The sequence below is a fragment of the Protomyctophum bolini genome, assembly GCF_963924005.1.
Source record: "Protomyctophum bolini genome assembly, chromosome: 5".
Classification (NCBI taxonomy): domain Eukaryota; kingdom Metazoa; phylum Chordata; class Actinopteri; order Myctophiformes; family Myctophidae; genus Protomyctophum; species Protomyctophum bolini.
The window spans coordinates 26,170,011-26,191,473 of NC_137866.1; the positions used below are offsets into that span (position 1 = coordinate 26,170,011).

Genomic DNA, 21,463 nt, shown 5'->3' on the forward strand with positions numbered 1-21,463 from the left:
CAGACAATCCTTGATTAACCTTGAATGAAACTGTCTGAAAGCAGAAGAGAATAGAACAGAATACAATTGTGTAAATACAATCTGTACACAGGCAAAGAGTAGCTTTTTATACCAGTAGTTCTTGCCCTTTTGAATTCCAAGGACCCCCTTAGCTCTGGGTGTCCCCCTTAGCTCTGGGTGTTATGGGGCCCAGCAATGGTCCGTTTGGTTCCATTTGTACACTCCTAGAGTTACAGATCTTTTCAGGGAACGTCTGGAACCCTGCGGGTCCCCTGGACCCCGCTTTGACAACCACTATACAATACATACTGTAGTCAGTGTAGTGGATGCTGTTTGCTGCACTACCTTCCATTTCCTACAGAGGGTAGCATTATACTCCAAGTCTACAGCTGTACTACTGCTACCAGTAGTACAGCTGTGAATTGGGCTGCTTTTAAGTTATGCTTGGGCTGGAAACTGACAACTGATCTGGCAACACTGGTCAAAGGTAATATGTGCTGCTCTGCTCTTTTATTTTCTTCCCGTTGTCACTTATCTATAGATTTGAAACTGATAGACATTGGCAATCAAAAGTGTAGGGCTGATTTTGAACACAGCCTCGGTATGACGTTTTGCTCCATTAGGCCTCATTCACACGTACCAAACACCAATCAAGCAAATGTTTGGTCGTTTTTCCAATGGGAGTCCCATGGTTTGACCAAACATTTTTTGTTTGATGAGGGGGGAGGGGCAGAACACCATCAGCAATCAGCAATCAAACAAATGTTTGATCAAACCATGTGACTCCCATTGGAAAAGCATTGTGGTGGCCCAAAAAAACAAAAACACAACCAAACATTTGCATGATTGGTGTTTGGTACGTGTGAATGAAGCCTTAGACAACATGAAATGTGAAAAAGGAGGAAGTATTAAGTCAATATTACCAATAGTAATGAGTTTATTTATGCTAGCCAAACAGCCAGTGGCCTTGTAGTTAGAGTGTCCGCCCCAGGGACTGTGAGGCCTCATGGCTGCAAGGCTTAGCCTACTTTACCCAGCCAGGTTCATTTATACCCATATGTCCTCTCATTTTTCCAAATAGTACATGTTTTTACAGATTCAGTTCACTGAGGTGAGTGATCAAAAGGATTTGACAGTTTAGAATACTTTGTGATACAGACACCATATCAGACTTTAATAGAAAACGGTGTGGCTGTGTATAAAACATTTCAGTCAAGGTGCAATATATATATGACCATTCTAGGCGCTTTTTGTAGGCCTATATATTACTGTGTGAATACACTCCATTATGTATGCACAATACACATATACACTCCATATGATATCTATGATAAATTGTCATTACATGCATGCAATCATAACAAACATATTAACCTATAAGTAAACAATGAGTGGTTATTATTAAAGATGGATCACAAGTCATTAGCTTGTTAATGGATGAAATTACAAACTGTTAAAAGGCACCAGAATACAGGGATTTGCATCTACTCTGTTAAAAGGTTTCTGAGGGAGGACCCCCAGAACCGTCGCCTATGAATACAATATTAGCGCCCAACACACGTATTTAATTGTTTTTGAGGGGTGCTAGCCCCTGCCCCTCCTATATACAGGTTTAATGTTTGTTTTTAGTTCAATGTTTGTTTTAAAAACGCCATTGACAATGGAGGGAAAATGTCATCTTGTCCCTAACACAAACATTAAATGCCATTAACAATAAAGAGAATTTAATGTTTGTGTTGGCACCGTTTGTCTTACATCATCATTACATCACCTAATCAACATGAGTTAGACTTTTAAATATTAGCGCCCCTCACTTCCCATGATTGCTTCCATGGTTGTAATTATTAACTGATTAATAGAATTCTGAAAGGTTTACAGCCCTGCATGAGCCAAAAGTTGTGGAATGTAAGTCTTGACACCCAGACTAATCAGAGAACAACAGCTGATTAATTAGATATACAATCTGAAAAATGAAGGATGGGAGTCTAATGCTGTATGATAAAATGTCTATCATGTGTCTACAGATGCACCAGCATTATAAAGTCCAGTACATCGTCGTCTTTTGGTTCCATTCGGTGTTTCTCTGCGACAGCTCAGCATCCGAGGACAGGACAATAAACCCCTGTTTGCGCAAGAAGAGAAGAGTGAGCACACTTAAACTCTAGATCTGTGGTTTTCAACCTTTTTCATATCAAGGCCCATTATTTATTTGGCATTTGAGCCACGGACCACCATTTGATGAGATTTAGCCTAGCAGACCCAAAACTAAAGAATATTTTGTTGTCTTTGGATACGTGATGTGGTAGTGGTACCATACCATAGTAGAGAAAACAGTTTGATCAAAAAATATATAAAAATCTACATTCTCTAATAGTGTAGACATCTTATAAATTAAGTAATGCAGATGTACAATGAAACTATGGACCCGTAATGGTCCATTTGGTTTCATTGTACGCTCTCACGAGTTAAAATCTATGAGGGTCCATTTGGTTGCCATTCTTCATAATTTAGTTGGGGACCACCTGGAACCACCTCACGGACCACTGTTGGTCTCCGGACCACTGGTTGAAAACCAATGCCCTAGATCAAATGCAATGAGCCCTATGAAATGCAGCTGCACCTACCGTACATACCGTTAGAATTGTTCAAATACAAGTAAAGAAAGTAAAGATAGATGGCATGCAGCAGCATAGGCCCTTGGGCCGAAACTTGTTGTGCTTCTTTTTCTTAAAACTTCAACTGATTGAACCTAGAATTAACTTAATACTCAAATCTGCCCTAATGCCCAAAGCTGCTATCTCTCGCATCACATTTATTATGACTGACCAGGCATGCATTAACCACTTTTAACCTGGCTGGCTTCCCTATTTCACGCATGTTAGGCAAAAGATTTCGAGAATTTAACATTTCAATCTACATTTCCCCAATTTTGTTCCAATTGTATTCAGAAAATATACACGATTTCTAGCTTTAGCTTGTGATCTTGTAGATCCACTATTAGTTGTAGGACGACGTGTAATATATGGCTTAAGTGGTTAAAACATGTACAGAGAAGAGATGTAAAGACGTTTGTGTTTATCTTCAATCTTTTTAATCTGAATCCCCCACCCACCCCCTTTTCCCCTCACTATATGTTTTATTTTGAGTGGTGCAACCACTCCCTTACGGAGCTATGTGGGTGGGTGGCTGGCTGGCTGGGTGTCTGGGTATGAGCACGAATACAGCATGGTTGTTTTTCACCACCTGTGCGCAACCTAACGCACACGCAAACACACACGCACGTATTAACTGTATATATGATGCTTTCGGGTGTGCCAGTACAGTACAGTAGAGGGTACAGTAGAGGGACCGCCACACGGTCATTTCTCAACCATTTCGGACGCGTGGCGGCTCGCCAGAACCGGGCCGGCACCCTGGGTGCGTTCCTGTGGGTCTGGTACCCCCCCCCCCCCCCCCCACCCCTGGGAACCCCCACACAGAGTTGCACCACTCACTTCACAAGGGTGTGATTCTTTTCCTTTTTATCTCTATGATGATTTCCTGTTTTGGGCTATATAGAAGTGTATATTTGTACGTCTCTAAATGTTATGATGAATTGAAAACGGTGGGACCTATTGTAAACAAGTGTAATGCTTCAATCAATCAACTTGCATTCCCTTTTGGAGGTGTCTGCATGTATCTTTGGAGGTGTTGTGTATGTATGTTTGGAGGTATGTAGATGTACAGGAATTCTCAAATAGGATACAAACCTCCTCTATCTTCAGAACAGAGTTGATCAACTTTGCATGTGGCGTGCTGGGTAAAACAAACCCACATTCCAGTTTTTCTAAAACAAACAATTACAGGTCATTTCAAATATAGAGTTCAAAAGTACAATGTAAAAAGGTATACTTATATGGGATAATACTACAGATTGCTTTCTGTTCTTGCAGCTCGTCTTTGTAACAGTGATGTTATAGTCCCTCAACTAAGCCCATTAGAAACATCTAATTCTAATACATAGTCCTGACTAGACACAGATATTCAGATCTACCTGAATCTGTATTTATTTATTGACTATATAGTCTATAAATAGAGGTTTGCTATTCATATGATATGAATAGCAAACCTCTATTTAACTTACAAACACCAAGATTACAGTATACATAGCATGGTACTATGATTCCATGTCTATGCAATTATATTTTAAGTTTTTTCAGTTTAAAGTTTATTATTTGTTCAGACTCACCATTCACTTTAGCCAAGAAAGGCATTAAACTCATCTTGGCAAGGTTTTCCAACGGAGCTGTCTGCAAGGTGACATTAAGTTACACTCACTATTTAAAACAACTTAGCCCTGATTTCAGGATCCATTTTGACTGACATTGTGATGTATTTCTGACAAACCTGAAATGGTCCCACTTCACTTGATGCCAGTGTCAGCTTAATACTGTGTTTGCAAAAAGACCGCAGCGTTACTATGTGAGAATGAGAAAATAGCAATAGTAGGCTATAGTATAGACTCAAAATGTAAATGTTGCCAGGATGTTATACTTACTTGTCCATCTCTATGGAACCCTTGAGTTTCCCAGTGTCGATCCATGCCTTACCACTGAATTTAGAGTCCTGCAAATTAAATAAACAGAAGTTTGCATTACATTTCCGCGACAGGTGAGATCCGACAATATTGTTTATTTATATTTATTACATGGCTTGGTTGAATGCTTGATTCTGATTGGTCAATCACCAAATTCATCGGTCTGTTATTTCTGGATAATGACCGCTCCGCTCTATAGCAGACCCTCGGAGCACTTACTACGCTGATTTACTGCTGTTTCCAACAGGACATGCCATGTAAACACACACTTACAGTGTCATTTACAGCAAAACATTGCTCTCAAAAATGTTTTTGAAAACATTTGAGCGAGAAATAGACAAAGCAGTATACCCACAAATGGATTCTATTTGATCAACTCACTTCCTTGTTTTCCGACACTTATGGGAATACTTTCATTACCAAGCAAGGAAATACGAGTTGTTTTGTTGTGTTTTGGGTCAATTTATTAATTTATGTATAAAAGTGGCCGTGTAATAAGCGGATAATGTATGGCTGAGTGGTCATTGTTTATATATAAATCACCTTCAGGCTGATTAACCACCTCTGCTGTCGTGTCAGCGGTAAATCAGCCGGTCTGTGATTTATCTATAAACAATGACCACTCAGCCATAATGTACATAATCACATGGTCACCATCTTCTTCAGAGGATGTACTCTCTGTATCAGGCCGACCTCAGGGGCATTTGTGTGTGCGTTCGCATGTGCACATGCATGCATGCACAGGCACACATGCATGCCTATTATCACTAACTGCTGTGCTTTGGATGTCAATGTGATGTCAATGTGCTCATGTGGTTAATAAGGATAAGGACTTGACTGCAACATAGGTGTGCATAGCTGAGTTTTTCAGTTTTCAGCACCCTCTGGTGGACAAATCATCATTATTACAAGCGTTTTACATCACTTGGTAGCTTGACAAAATATGCAACAGTCACATTCATTTCAATCACAGATAATGCAGTTAAGTACTCACAACATTGAGAGTGAACAGCGGGGTACGTGTTGCATTGTGTTCGATTGCAAAGGCTTTAATAGTCCAGTTTAACAGGTCCAGTTTGATAGAGCCATTGTGGAAAGTGAAGTTGGGTGTTGCCTTTGCCTGCACTTGCAGTTCCATCAGCAGACCTGGAAACAGCTTGGGAAGCTATAGGTGAACAATTAAGAGCGTTTTATGAAATATCCACCGTGCATGGAGGAGTGACAGCTAGGGAGATTTATCATCTCTTGATGTATAATCTGTTTGCCTTGTACAGTACAGTATAAAGGGTCGTTTACACCAAGCACTAGAAATACATTTATTTCTGTACGTATGTACATCCGTCTGTATTTCACGTACGTCTTACAACATTGATAATTAGAGTTCTGGTGTAAGCAATGTAATTGATCTTAATAACAACTAAATGGTTAAACCAAGAATGTGAGTTGCTCCCTTGACCTCTGAACCTCCCCCCATGTTGATCATCGTCACTGACGAGCAGCATACATAGAACATAACAGTTTCATGTATAACAAGTGTTTACTGTCCCATTCAATGAGACAGGTCAAATAGGTTCTACTAACATATACAATGTCTCACCTGAGGAATGAATAGCCCAAAGGAGCTGGTGTTGAGGTGGAGAGGACAGCCAGGAGGTAACTGAGATGGATGGTAAAGAAACGGATGAGGTGAAGCATGTTACTGTAACGTCAGACTGACACAAACACAGTGGTGGAAGAAGTACTCAGATATTTAGTAGCAAGTAGCAACAACAATGTATTAAAAATGTACTTGGGTATTGGCATCAAAATATACTTTTAACCACCAGCATGCTATGCTAGGGGGAACATTCACGAAAAATAGTCGATCTTCAAAATCACAATGCATCGCAAAAGAGATTGGTGGCCCTATCGGGGGCGAGTTTAAACTTCTTTGCCATATTTTGTTATAATATTGAAAAAACATCCTACCACTGCACATGCACTTAAAACGCACTAAAATGATGGTCTTGAATTGAGGAATGGATTGATAGATGGTGAAATAGATGGATGGAAAGATAATGGATGGATTGTTTTGTTTTTTACATATTGATTCCTTGAATGACTGACTGTCCATCAAGGCCCTAATCAAACTAGACAATAGCCTTGGAACAGCTGTTGGTTGGTTCATATGATCTTCTGACAACTAAGTTAACTGTCATCAATCGGTTTAGCATCCTGTAGCTATAACTAATGATGGAAGGGAGACGAGAGAAGTCTACCAGATAATTTCCTTTAGTATGTTTTCTTTTTTGAATTCTTAATAACTATAGAACATTATAGCTAGATAGCTGATTACACAATATCAGCCTTTGGCTCCTGATCTTTAGAACCATGGACAAAGTTCACCTGTCCAGTCCACCATACTACTCAGCACCATGGACAGGTCACAGCTCCTGTATTGTGCTTTAGAACCAACCATGGACAGAGCTCACCTGTCCACTCTGTACTGCTCAGTCAAATGGACAGTTCATGTGGTTCAGAACCATGGACAGAGCTCACCTGTCCACTCAGCACTGCTCAGTGAAATGGACAGTTCATGTGGTTCAGAACCATGGACAGAGCTCACATGTCCACTCAGCACTGCTCAGTCAAATGGACAGTTCATGTGGTTCAGAACCATGGACAGAGCTCACCTGTCCACTTAGTACTGCTCAGTCAAATGGACAGTTCATGTGGTTCAGAACCATGGACAGAGCTCACCTGTCCACTTAGTACTGCTCAGTGAAATGGACAGTTCATGTGTTTCAGAACCATGGACAGATATCACCTGTCCACTTAGTACTGCTCAGTGAAATGGACAGTTCATGTGTTTCAGAACCATGGACAGATATCACCTGTCCACTTAGTACTGCTCAGTGAAATGGACAGTTCATGTGTTTCAGAACCATGGACAGATATGACCTGTCCAGCACCACTCAGCACCATGGATAGCTCCACTCTGCTCAAACCTAGAATTTGCAACCCACAGTTTACTTTACTGTATTATCGTGATAAAAAAGCCCCATCCTCTGCACATTAGATTGTAATATGGTGTGTGCGTGAGTGCGTGCGTGTGTGGTGTGTGCGTGTGTATGGACATTGATTCAATGGGCTGTTGGACTGCAGGCAGCTTGCTCAGGTGGCCACAACATGTTGATCCCTGCCTGTCATTTCTGCTGGTCTCCCCCACTCGTACGTGCACACACACACACACACACACACACACACACACAAACACACACACACCAATCATACTCACCGTGCTGTCGTTGATGATGACCTGCAGTCGTCCAGCTGAGTAGTAGGCATAGGAGGCGCTGTTGGCTGTGAACTCAGACAGGCCAACTGACAGCATGGAGGCCTGCTGTTCTGGTAGTGTGAATGGCTGAGCCTTGAAGGGAGGGATCTCACGGTGTTTGATACTGTAGAGTTCTCCCTTTCATTAACGAGACATGTGCATGCAGTTGCATTATAAGGTTTGAAAACATGGTAATGATCATAAAACCCCCATTTAGACCTGAAGACAATTCTACAAATGGCTCATGTCAAGGACCCCAAAAGATATACGTAATTGGCCGCCCAGAAGCAAAGATTTGAGTTAAATACGTTCGCTCTGAAAGAATATATATTCAAAGAATTGTGCCACATTTTCAAGATAAAAAAAAAATAGCAGATCTACAAGCTTGTAGCGCGGCACTAGTTCTGAGTTCTTCAATATGAGTGATATAATGTACAATGTGTCAAATACAATATTGAGACACTGAAAGCATTCATGATGATGTTGTTGTCGATGGGGTACTTGTTGTAAGCTACATTTGCACTTATGTGAACTTCATCCTCTGCACTAGTATTAATGCTACTTACTACTCTGTCTGTCTATTTCCCTAACGCTCTCTCTATCTCTCCCTGCTTATTCCGCTTTATTGTGTGTAGATAATGCTTGGAAGTTTATATTAAAGAACACAGCACTCAGCCGTATAGATTAAACATCAACATTTATGTTTTGTCGATACATCGATTTTACTCGTAAACCATTTTGTCCAGCTATACCGAACAGTATGCAGGTTTATAGCCCTCTATATAACCATGGTGTCCTGTCAAAGTCTTGTTGAGTGAGTGACTAACCTCATACCTGCTCACGGCAAGCCATAAGCTTCAGTCTTATGTCTAACAAGTAGATGTGTCTGAAATAGCTTGAGGGATTGCTAGTTACATGCAAATAGAGCTCAACCATCTTAATTAACCATCAACTCTGAGATATTTAGTTACCTTTAGATCAAGTCTCAGACTTGAACTATTCATGAAAGGTAAGCCGGTGAGAGCCATGTCCACAGCCAGATCTTGATTCACCTTGAATGATACTGTAAATAAAACAGAAAGTGCATTTGAATACAAATTGTGCATGGGTGAAAAGTAGGCATATACAGAATTGAATGCTATTTGCTGCATTACCATTTATTTCCTGTAGATGGTGCTCCATGTCCACTATGTGCTGCTTTACTGCTGGGCAGATCTGGGACAGGGTAATGTACATTAAATCTGATTTAGCATTAATTTAATTTGTCAGCTGTGAGCATGTACTGGGATTTTACTGCGCTTTTAATTATTTGTCCTGCTGTCTCTTCAAGGGGTGTGGACTGTGGAGCTGTAATAGTTGGAACAAGTGTTAGCCCCAGTTTAAAAAGACCAGGTGATTTGTGATTACATTAATTGGCACACCTTCAACTAGAGAGAGCACTGCAGAACTAATTAGTCCTCTCCTATAGTATGGTGGCTTGTGTTCACTTCATTGAATACCACCCGTCTTAATTGGAGTTCAACCCAAAGAATGACTCAACACAAATGTTAAATCAAAGCACCTCTCTATAAACCTGTCTTTTGATCTCGTCCCACCACTGTGACTCAGTATGATGATTTTCCGGAACCATCTATTGAGTTCTACAGTAGTACAGTGGATATTGACAGGAAGCAGGGAGAGTCATGGAGACTTGCACCTGCATTAAGGGTCCGCCAGGCTCATGAATCAAACCCGGGAATCGCTGTCAGGCTGCATCAGAACAATCTGAACCTATAATATGCGCCTTAACCACTCGGCCATCATAGCCCCCACCCACCCTGTTCTCCCCTATATATTGAATCAAAATGGAATTCATGGGTCAGACAGTACTCACTTTCTCTTCTATTTCGCCTTTGATTGCATTAAGGTCCACAAGATGCCGGGCGACCCAACTATGCATGACAGAGGGGCAAGGTTTATACATTTGCCATATGATTTCTAGGAAGACACTCTTATTTATTGATATATGTATGTCTGCCTTTCCGTCTATTCATCCTTTTTACCTGCTCCGACCATAGAAGGCCATTCTTGCTTCTCCAACAGTACCATTGCAGCTTACACTGGAGATGTTAAGGCGTCCATTGGCATCCCTCCCAACCTCAGCTATAGAGGTCAAATCCAGATTAAATACTCCCAGCTTGAATGCTCCACTCAGAAGACTGGAAAAGTGGAAATACACATAAACCAACACATATCAACAGGCTGGGTAGACCTTTGATGGTAAATAAGCACATAGATTTACACCGTAACTTAAGCATCCTTTTTAAAATTATAGTATACTCAACCATATGAACCCTAGTATCCCTATTTTTGGTGCGAACATTCTGTGAAAATGGCATAACTAAAAGCTCAAGCTTATAGATAGGCTATTTTGGAGAGGAATTTGGTGTGATGGGGACAAAAGAAGGGGATCAAAGATGACCCCTGGTAGGAAATATATACTTTTGGCTGTAAGTAGTTATGGGGTAAAATAGACAATTATTTTCAAAATGTAGATTTCCTTGCACATAAATATTATACAGATGATTTTGGTGCATGCATAAATGCCAGAGCAACATATGCAAGCCATCACAACCTGATTATTGTTATTACTTACACATAATGATAGCGCATCGACCAATAGCCTTTTAGAGCGACACTAAGGCCAGTGAGAGAAACCTTGAATCCTGTAACATCCTTGTAGAACTCAATAGATGGTTCTGGAAAATCACACTGACACACAGTGGTGCTGGGGAGTGGGGAGAGATCAAAGACAGGTTTAGAGAGGTGTTGGTATTTAACATTTGTGTCGAGTCATTTTTTGTGCAGTGTACTGTTCTCTTTGATATTTTGCAGGGGTCCTCTATGTTTTTCAGGCCTTAGCTGAGACAGCGATGAAGCAGGGACCTCGTAACCCTGGCTATATTGGATAAGATTATGTTGCATATTTTATTTTTCTCTTTGACAATTGTGTGGTGTGGTGGACATCCAAGTGATGCTGCAGCTTTGATGCTTCAATGATTTTTGTTTGTTTAGGCTACACTTGCTAAATGTTTGCAGACAATAAAGGTCCCCACGCGGATTTTTAGTGGCGTTTCTCCATTGGTTTTCCGAAAAACCAACCACCTTTACTTTAAATAAATAACAAATGAGTCATAATTAATTGTTGTTGTTAAGACTTTGAGGTCCTATATTGTGTGGACCCCTAGTACATCTCAGAACTCCATAGGGATCCCAGGCCCCCTGTTGAAGACCCATGCATGACTCATAATACTGTTTGTGGCTAGAAATCTAATTATGTTGCCATGGTATGCAGCTTTTTCCAATCCAACACGATCTGATTTCACACACTGACTGAACTTGTACTGGAATGAAAGTCTACAGTACATGCCAGTATACTCCTCCAGGGCCATACAGCCAGAGTGGGATTTTCACTCACATGCCAATTGTTTGCCAATCTTAATGTTGCCATTGCTGTTGGTTACCACCAGTCACTGCCCACTTTGACAGTTAACTAACCTTCATTTCATTTTCAGGCCATCATGGCTTACTGTTAAGTGGAAGTGAAACTCTTACTTAGAACTTCCCCATTCGACATGCAGCTGGAAAAACATGAGACTGTGAATAGATCAATGTTATTGTCACTAAATAGAAAATGTTTTCGGTTATAGATAAAATTGCATGGTCTAAAATGAAGCGGGAACTGCATTAGAATTACCAATAACACATTGGGCATCTTTGTATAGGATCTTAAACATTGGCATGAACTTGTAGTTCACCCGGTTGCTTCATGTGGTTCATCAGTGGTTCACCATTTGAGCTATAGTGACCCATGTGATTGGCCAAATAGTATAACACTGTATAACTATTCTCTGACTTGGCTATTGTTCCAATAAGAACATCTAACTTGTGTGAATTGAGGGGCGCTCTTATCATCATACATCACATTCCATGCTCAGCCAATCAAATCAATCAAACTGTGGTACGCACAAAGCTGGGCATAGAAAACAAATTGCATCCAATAAAAAACAAAAAACCTACTGGACAAGTTGGTATGGTACAGGTCCCAAAAAGGTGTCGACATGACCCCTGATGGTTGGGAAGGTCATTCCAAGCAGCTTCTCCTGCATCCACCCTGCACCTATATGACTCCCTTGGGTATAAGGTACAAGGAGAAAAGGAGAAATAGAAACAGTTTGGACTTTTGGGGGTACTGATTATGCTCTCGTCTAAGAGTGAGTCCTGTTTCTGTATATTCAAAGGAATTCTAATCAAGCTATATAAATAAAGTTATTATAACTCACCCAACTCCTTTTGTTTTATATGACATTGGACTGAACGGACAAAAGGTGTACTATTTGATATTTGCTTACCATACTGAAGTCCTTTGTTGGTCAAACTGACTTGTATGGCAGGATTTTCTCCATAACAACACGGAGCGAGCAGCAGCATGATTATCAAGGATGGCAGCATCCTGCAGGTCACCTAGTATAGAAGGACTGAGAGCTTTCAAAGTCATCACAGCATCCTGCAGGTCACCTAGTATAGAAGGACTGAGAGCTTTCAAAGTCATCACAGAATCCTGCAGGTCACCTATAGTATAGAAGGACTGAGAGCTTTCAAAGTCATCACAGCATCCTGCAGGTCACCTAGTATAGAAGGACTGAGAGCTTTCAAAGTCATCACAGCATCCTGCAGGTCACCTAGTATAGAAGGACTGAGTCAAAGTCATCACAGCATCCTGCAGGTCACCTAGTATAGAAGGACTGAGTCAAAGTCATCACAAAATCCTGCAGGTCACCTAGTATAGAAGGACTGAGCCAAAGTCATCACAAAATCCTGCAGGTCACCTAGTATAGAAGGACTGAGTCAAAGACATCACAAAATCCTGCAGGTCACCTAGTATAGAAGGACTGAGCCAAAGTCATCACAAAATCCTGCAGGTCACCTAGTATAGAAGGACTGAGTCAAAGACATCACAGAATCCTGCAGGTCACCTATAGTATAGAAGGACTGAGTCAAAGACATCACAGAATCCTGCAGGTCACCTAGTATAGAAGGACTGAGTCAAAGTCATCACAGAATCCTGCAGGTCACCTAGTATAGAAGGACTGAGCCAAAGTCATCACAAAATCCTGCAGGTCACCTAGTATAGAAGGACTGAGTCAAAGACATCACAGAATCCTGCAGGTCACCTAGTATAGAAGGACTGAGTCAAAGTCATCACAGAATCCTGCAGGTCACCTAGTATAGAAGGACTGAGAGCTTTCAAAGTCATCACAGCATCCTGCAGGTCACCTAGTATAGAAGGACAGAGCTTTCAAAGTCATCACAGCATCCTGCAGGTCACCTAGTATAGAAGGACTGAGAGCTTTCAAAGTCATCACAGAATCCTGCAGGTCACCTATAGTATAGAAGGACTGAGAGCTTTCAAAGTCATCACAGCATCCTGCAGGTCACCTAGTATAGAAGGACTGAGAGCTTTCAAAGTCATCACAGCATCCTGCAGGTCACCTATAGTATAGAAGGACTGAGAGCTTTCAAAGTCATCACAGCATCCTGCAGGTCACCTATAGTATAGAAGGACTGAGAGCTTTCAAAGTCATCACAGCATCCTGCAGGTCAGTATAGAAGGACTGAGTCAAAGTCATCACAGAATCCTGCAGGTCACCTATAGTATAGAAGGACTGAGTCAAAGTCATCACAGAATCCTGCAGGTCACCTATAGAAGGACTGAGTCAAAGTCATCACAGAATCCTGCAGGTCATCTAGTACTGTATAGAAGGACTGAGTCAAAGTCATCACAGCATCCTGCAGGTCACCTAGTATAGAAGGACTGAGTCAAAGTCATCACATACTCATTTCAGTATCAATGGGGTCTTGGCGGGAGACGACAATCACTGTGCTTAAATGTTGAACGTTGGTATATAACCTTCTGGGTTATATCCGTACCTAGCCATTATATGAATCATAATCAATCCAATCATGTTTTTCCTTTGGTTCGTGAGTGAGTGCGGAACTGGAAGTATATAGCAGAATAGACTGCAGTCTAAATATCATTCGTTAAAAGGCGTGTAAAAGAGTCTCCTTTGTGTCTCCATAAGGATTTACTGGTCATACAATTATTGGCTTATAGGAATGCGACAAAAACTAAATAAATTCAAGGAATGAATTCAAGTCTCCATGTGGTGAGTAATCGATAGAAAAAAGTCATTTGGGGGGTGAACTATATCCCTTTAATCAACTATAATTACATTCTATAGAGAATTGTGTGCTTACAATTTTGTGACAACAGTTTGCAGAAGGTCTGATGTAATGTGTGGCATTCTAATTCAATCAGGTGTTTGAGGGTTAGTTTGGGTCAGGGATGTTCTTCCTCACAAGCCTCCCCTTCCCTTTATATCATTCTTAAAGTGGAAGGACCTTCTGCAAACTGATGTGTCAAAATGGGAAGCAAACAATCTAAATTGTTAATCATCTACTGTAGATCTAATTTTAGCTGGTAAGCACTCACTGGAACAAAGCAAGGGCACATAATTGCAAAGGGTGTCAACTCTCAACTGACTATAGTGTATAACCTAATATTTGAGTCAACTTTCTCAAAAAGAAGTAGCCTACTCTTACTCTTACTCTTACTTATAAGTAGCCTACTCAGATTCTAAAAGTCTGATTCTGTTACCTTTTCTACATACATTCAATTTCAGCATGGAAACACTTTTTTTTTTTTGCAAATAGAGCAACTGAAATCACAACTTTCAACATTGATCAAAGATTTTACCATTTGACTCGGTGACAAACTTGTGTGAATAATGTTTTGTGAACACTGGAAGTGGGTGGCTTCTCAGACCTTCTCTGATCAATATTTGGATCTCATGCCCAGGTGGATAATGGCCAGCATGACTCTAAAATAGGCTATATTATATTTAAAGCACTGAAGTAATTTGATTTAATACAAAAACAGCACATGCCCATGTATGTACACTACACCATACTCAATCAGAAACAATCGTTTTAGTCTGAAATGAAATAAAACCATATTTACCAGGATTTCTGTCAAGTCCAAGTGAATGTCGTTTGATCTTGAGAGCCTGGTTTGTGACTCAACTTCCCTCTTGGCCATGGTTAAAGACTTCGGTCTCCTGACTGTTTGCACTGAGAACTTGAGAAGTGAAACTCGCCTACACAGTAAAGAAAATCATTTCAGGTCCATTTGTACACTCGGTATTTCACAGTGTGTGCTCCATAAAAAGAACGCCCTGGCAAGAGAGCAGATCAGGCTGCACAGATGAATGTGTCTGATTTTGGGATGGGTGTAGCTACAAACTACAATCACGAGGGTTTAATTATTGTCGCACAAGAGCTGTCTGTCCTATAGCTGTCTTCTTCTGAAATGAAACAGTGTCAGTGAACACCGTAAAAAAAACACATGTGGCATTTATGAATAGACTTTAAGCGTCACGTGTGGCATGCGGTATAATAGGCTATACACTGCATCCTGATTCCTGACAAAAAAATATAAAGAATAAAATAGAAGAAAACGAAGAGGAGGAAGAGAATAAGGGGCGACTGGTGCATGAGTCATTTCACATAATGCCTATCACGAGAAAGTCCGCAGTTTTTATTTCATTAGCACGCAATGTCACAATCATTTTTTTAAGCAAAGCAAAGGGAAGGTAAACAACCCGTGATTTGTTTTGACAGCTAACAGAAATGAAACGTTTTGAATCAAAACTAAAGAAAAAACAATACTTATATGAATAAAAACCACGACTTTAGTTTTCTTTTCTTTACATAATTATGCTGCTATACCTTGGACAAGACAAACATTCTCAAACCATCGTGCTTCCATTTAACGGGCAAAGACACTAGAATCGCCAGCCATAAATTATTTGATTTATTTATCCGTCATTTCAACAAGTACTCTCACAGCATGATTAATTCCATTAAAGCACACCGAACAATTTCAACAGGAAGAGAATATTAACGGACAAACGATTTTCATAGAACACATAGAGGACGACCCACACTTGCTTGCACTTGAATTCACTTCAAAGTTCATCCCTAACGACATTTGAAACATCAAAAACAAATGTGCCAACGAGGACCACTATAGACTTTACAATCGAAGAAGAAAAATAAGCAAATATACGAATTAATGTTGTTCAAACAGCTACACTGAAGTTATTCATATGGTGGTTCACTATATTCCGCAGAGCACCTATAGGCTATTAGGCCTACAGCAGGGGTGGGCAACTTTGACGATGGAGAGGGCCACTATATTTCCACACTCACTCCCTATAGGGCCATATATTACTGTCGTAGCAAAAATAGCCGATCTACAAGCTCAATTGAGCTTGTAGATCGTTTTTTTGCTATATTCTTATTGGAATCCTGAAAATGTAAATTTTTATGTCATTTCAAATGCCTTTAATTATATGTGTGTTGAGCATTGAGCTACTAATTTAGACTGAAGTAATTGAAGCAGGTCATGTTCACATGTTGTGGAATTGTAAACAGCTGGAACCAATATTATATCAGTATTCTGATATTAACCTGAAGGCCACATTAAGTGAAGGTGGGGGCCGCATGTGGCCCCCGGGCCGCCAGTTGCCCACCCCTGGCCTACAGTATACCTATACGGCTCTGTACTCAGATAAATGATATATTTATAGCAGCTCAAAACCAAATACTGACATATTCACCCCATTATTTTATTACATAATATGCCATTCCCTGGATATAAACACACTCACATTTAGACCCATTTGGCGGACATCACATTAACGCAGGGACTGCTGCTGCGTATAGGGTAACCTTTGTACACACATGGCCCGTTAATGATCGTCGTGGTCTGTATAAGAAGAAGGCTATGTACATAATTATAGCCTGTATACACGTATTGATGTAAAGTCTATTATTGCACATAATCACGAAGGCAAAAAACCAACGAATAAAAAATATAATGTAACACTCGTATAATCCCCGTGAACTTCTGCGTCAAGTTGGTCGACAATATAGGGTGATGGGTCATCGTGTGCCAAGTGAGAGCCTATTATGACATCACCATTCAATGTGAGGGTTTAGAGTTATAGGGGTTGTAACCTGCTAACCCTCCTGGAGCTCTCAGTCATGGAGGTCATACTTATACGCCTCTATGAGCCCCTCAACTGAGTGAATGAAGCCCGATATGGCACATATGCCACCGATGACGAAAATGGCGACGTCGAAGAAAACGTGGTGCCACAATAGACTCCTCCACTGGAGCTTCAGGTGGAAGAGGCTCGGCAGGAGGAAGCACAGCCCGGCGCCGGTGAGGCTCCCGGTGAGGCCCATGAGGAGGGCGAAGTGCGGGACGAAGATGGCCATGAGCAGCGTGAACACCACCAGGGCCACGCGGAGGCCCAGGCCCCACGACTTCAGGCGCCCGCCGGGGCCGTAGCAGTCGGGGAAGAAGGCCCTGCCTCCGTCCTGGAACATTGACTTCTCCAGGACCTCGACCGCCGCGAAGAACGGCAGCGGGTAGGAGAGCAGCGCCTTGGCCACGAGGAACAGGTTGACCACGGCGCGGATGGTGGACGGCAGGTTGTCCGTGATGACCTCCTTGGTGGCGTCCGCCCACGTCAGGTAGGCGACCAGGGCGAAGAGGCCCTTGAGGACGCACGCCGAGATGTGCGTCCAGTCCATCATGCAGTGGAACTCGCTGGGCTTCTGCATGTTGCCCTCCAGCGAGGGCAGGAAGATTTGCGACGTGTAGCTGAACACGATGATGCCGATGGAGATGGGGAACTTCTTGACGTCGATGTAGAACTTGACCTTCTCCCAGGCCCAGTCGCGCGCCCTCGACAGGCAGTAGGCGATGACGAGCACGTTGATGACGAAGTGCGCCAGCGTGCACAGCAGGCTGAACTTGGACACGGTTTTGAGGTTCTTCAGGAAGGCGCACGGCAGCAGCGCGATGGTGGCCACCACCGACCAGGCCTTCTGCGAGACGGGCAGCGAGGGGAAGCTGTTGTACATCAGGTTCCCGCTGACCACCACGTACAGGATGCACGTCATGACCAGCTCGATGATCTGCGCCACGTTCACCACCACGCCGCCGAGCTTGGGGAAGCGCGGCGCGCAGCACGCGTTGGCGATGTCCACGTAGGAGTCCCGCACGCGCACCAGCACGCCGTCCTCGTTCTCCTCGTAGAGACACGCGATGAGGATCTTGCCGGTGTAGCAGCACACCACCGCCGCGAAGATGATGAGGAAGAGGCCCAGGTAGCCTCCGTGGAGGATGGCGTAGGGCAGGCCCAGGACGAACATGCCCTGTGTGGACAGACAAGCTCATCATCAGGGCCCAATTATACGCTCATCACTTTGTCCAAATGCACAATAAAAAATAATAATAATATTAATAATAATAATAACCTAAACCTATTAATATATGCATTATCATATCATGAAATAGACGCGCGTGTGTGTGTGTGTGTGTGTGTGTGTGTGTGTGTGTGTGTGTGTGTGTGTGTGTGTGTGTGTGTGTGTGTGTGTGTGTGTGTGTGTGTGCGCGTGCGTGCGTGCGTGCGTGTGTGTGTGTGTGTGTTATACGTGTAGGCCTATACCCCAAGCAAGTCTCCCTTGGATTTCCCTAAAGATATGGTTTCCTTCCATAAAACATGAAACAACGAATTGAGGTAGGCCTATACAATAAGGACAATTACATTTGCATTTGTACATTTAATTGCTATGACGGTCAATTTGATCGCATGGGTGATAAACTGCCGTGACGCTTCGGGCTATCAAAGACATTCAGGACCTGCTGAGGATAAAGCAACTGTTTTCTACTGATAAAAAAGATTTGAATATATAAATCTTAATTTATATAGCTGCTACGAATACGATCCGGGAGAATAAACACGTTATGTATAGCAAATGTATAAAATCGATAGAAAGGTTCTGAATAAATTCATAGACTATACAACATTTTATTCGTTTATTTTCTCGCTGTTTTACCATAATATCAGACTGTATAGAATTCGGGAAAGTCCAATAAGGATTTTCTCTTTGTCTTTCAAAATATTTTATCTTATAAAATTTAAATATTAGCAACTCAAGGTGACTTTTAGATCCATCATCCACTGTGTAGGCTATACCACAAACATGTGATGGGCTTCAAACAAACGCATTGAGGGCCGCCGGTGGTATAACTGCTTCATTAAATGGACATGATGACATTTTCAGGGGCATTTTTCTCCTTCGTCTTTAATATCTATACCTGAATGGCGTTGGTGACGTTCCACCCCGCCTCCCAGGAGGTGATTTTTGGTTTGTCCTCCTCCAAAGAGCCGCTGGGTTTGAGGGACGAGGGCCTCCTCACGGGGCCAGTGGTCCCGTCTCTCTGGTAGTGGCTGTCTCCTCCTGCGTCTACCTCCCCGTTTCCTTCCATCTCACCCCCTTCCTCGTCCCCGGGAAGGACGTCCATTTGCATGCCTTGCCTGTAGTCATAGTCCAAGTCGTCGCACTCCGCGAAACCCAAGCCCTCCTCGTCCGTCGCGGCCTGGAAGCCCAGGCGGGCGAACACGCCGCTGACCTTGGCCTTGGACTTTTGGGACACCGTGTGGGACGCATTGGTCAGTTTGTTTGTCAGCTTGTGTCGGATTAGGTGGGCCATCTCCCAGAATTTATTTTAAAAAAAATGATATTATTTTTTCGTGGTGAAAATTTGATTGGTGCGTATAGAGATGATTGGCAGATGCATGCAGAGTTAATTTATTTCAGTTACCTCGATCCCGCTATAGAACCATGCCTGTTGCCTTGGCGTCGTGCTATAGCCTCTATAACCAATTATGACATTCACAGCAGCTCTTCAGTATATCCATATCCCTCCCAATTAGTAGCCTACTATTACTATAATATAGGATACCTCCTGGGACGGCATCCAAATTAACGGGTGCCTGCACAACAAATCCCCGCAACAGAAGAAAGACCAATATAGTTCCTCGAGTATGTAGCCTAGCAGGTGTATTAAATCACAAAAAAAGTCTCGAAAGCCGTTTCCTCGTATAAATCCTATAATTTCTCCTTCAACCAGTCGGTTCAGTCAGCTCTGTCACCACGGTGACAGGCGCAACGCGCGAACGGTGGAATCTGTGTGTCACGCAAGGGAGAGGAGAGGAAGGGGGGCGTGTACCACATAGTGTAGCCTGGCTATTTTCCACATATAGACTCACTGCCCGATAAAAGAGTTGTGCGAGCTAGACCCCTCAAGGATGGCATGGAGCAAAGCGGAGAGAGAGAGCCGCGCGCGCGTGTGTAATTTGTGCACCGGTATGTGTGTGTGCGTGGGGAGAGAGAGAGAGAGAGAGAGAGAGAGAGAGAGAGAGAGAGAGAGAGATATTATGACACGGGGGCTGCCTGAACCTCTCTCTGGGGTTATATTTTCACCGGTAGAGTAATCAAGGACAAAATGGTCAATTCAGAAAACCCTTAACGTTATATGAATGAAGGAATGCCTGATAGACACGCAGATTACATCAGGCAATGCAGGATCAACAGCCAACACTTCATTCCCGAATGCCTTGCATGCGCATGGGCTGGCTGACGAATTGCACATGCATGTTCGATTATATCAAATTCCGCTATTATTTTGTATTTCTATAACATGGCAAAAAAGACAGGTGCTCAAGGAATACAATTGAAATTCAAATGGCTGAAAATTTGAGAAAAAATAGGCCTATAGCCTATATATAGGCCTAATCGCTACATTGTGTCTTAGTAAAGTGCTCCACCGCAGATGTAAAATGCTTACCGCCTTTGAATGGCCTTAACCTTAATTACAATATTATATATTTTGGAGATATATTTTTTGAATTTTGAAGAAATTAAGAACAGCAAGTGTATTTATTCGCCTATATATACAACACGAATCACCATCACGCCAAAGCGGTGACGCGTATAGGCTATAGTTAATCAGTGCAAACATTTGTTAAACGGCCGCACGTGCGCCTCGGTGCGCATGCACGCTAAAAAGCCCGATAAAAGAATGGACGTGCAGAAATGACTAGCCGCAGTGGTGTGAAACGTGCAAAAAAGACTGACATAGAGTATAACATGATAGGCCTACATAGTTATTTATCAAGATTCGTTTGAAATTATATAGGCTAGTACAGCCTAATAATTAGCCGGAGTCCAACACACTCAGGGAGCTACCAACTCTATGGATAAGGCCTATCCTTATTATGTAAGTAACTTAGGTACCTTGGACAGCGCCTCAGACAATTAGTTTAGCCCACGTGCAAGCATATCCCATTGAACCTATTCAACACATGAGTCACGTCACGTCTCCAGCATGATTTTATCCACCATATTCTTCACACACGGAAGAGAAGAACAAATAGGGATATTATTTGATTTGATTTATTAGACGTCATAAAAGAAAAGCACTGTATATGCTGCATGCTTATCATGCAGAGAAACGCCAAGGATATAAATAAGCAGGCTAATTGTCTGGAAGTTTTTTCCTGGAGTTTTTTATATCTCCTTGGAAAGAATGAAGCTTTTTTTTGTACCTA

The 21,463-nt window shown here is 42.1% G+C and overlaps 2 protein-coding genes across 3 annotated transcripts; both read right to left on the reverse strand.

Annotated features, from left to right (window-relative positions):
• Positions 1–917: 917 nt before the first annotated feature.
• On the reverse strand, positions 918–15,299 carry bpifcl (BPI fold containing family C, like). 2 transcript variants are annotated; one of them, XM_080763330.1, is made up of 16 exons: positions 14,953–15,299; positions 12,284–12,395; positions 11,952–12,063; positions 10,528–10,659; positions 9,935–10,090; positions 9,766–9,823; positions 9,047–9,107; positions 8,864–8,955; positions 7,854–8,030; positions 6,174–6,233; positions 5,571–5,741; positions 4,538–4,605; positions 4,387–4,429; positions 4,229–4,289; positions 3,750–3,826; positions 918–2,122 (listed from the first exon to the last, which is right to left on the reverse strand). In XM_080763330.1, the coding sequence occupies exons 1-16, from the start codon at positions 15,028–15,030 to the stop codon at positions 2,036–2,038; spliced, it is 1,545 nt and encodes a 514-aa protein (XP_080619456.1). In that variant the 5' UTR covers positions 15,031–15,299; the 3' UTR covers positions 918–2,035. The 2 variants fall into 2 exon arrangements, with proteins under 2 accessions (XP_080619456.1, XP_080619457.1); XM_080763331.1 differs by having other exon boundaries at positions 923–2,122; positions 12,284–12,409; positions 14,953–15,034.
• A 1,734-nt stretch (positions 15,300–17,033) lies between these two features.
• Positions 17,034–19,563, reverse strand: LOC308316354 (vesicular inhibitory amino acid transporter-like; the record flags this gene model as incomplete). The annotated part of the gene is made up of 2 exons (XM_080764925.1): positions 17,034–18,221; positions 19,168–19,563. The coding sequence occupies 2 exons, from the start codon at positions 19,561–19,563 to the stop codon at positions 17,034–17,036; spliced, it is 1,584 nt and encodes a 527-aa protein (XP_080621051.1).
• Between the last annotated feature and the right edge of the window lie 1,900 nt (positions 19,564–21,463).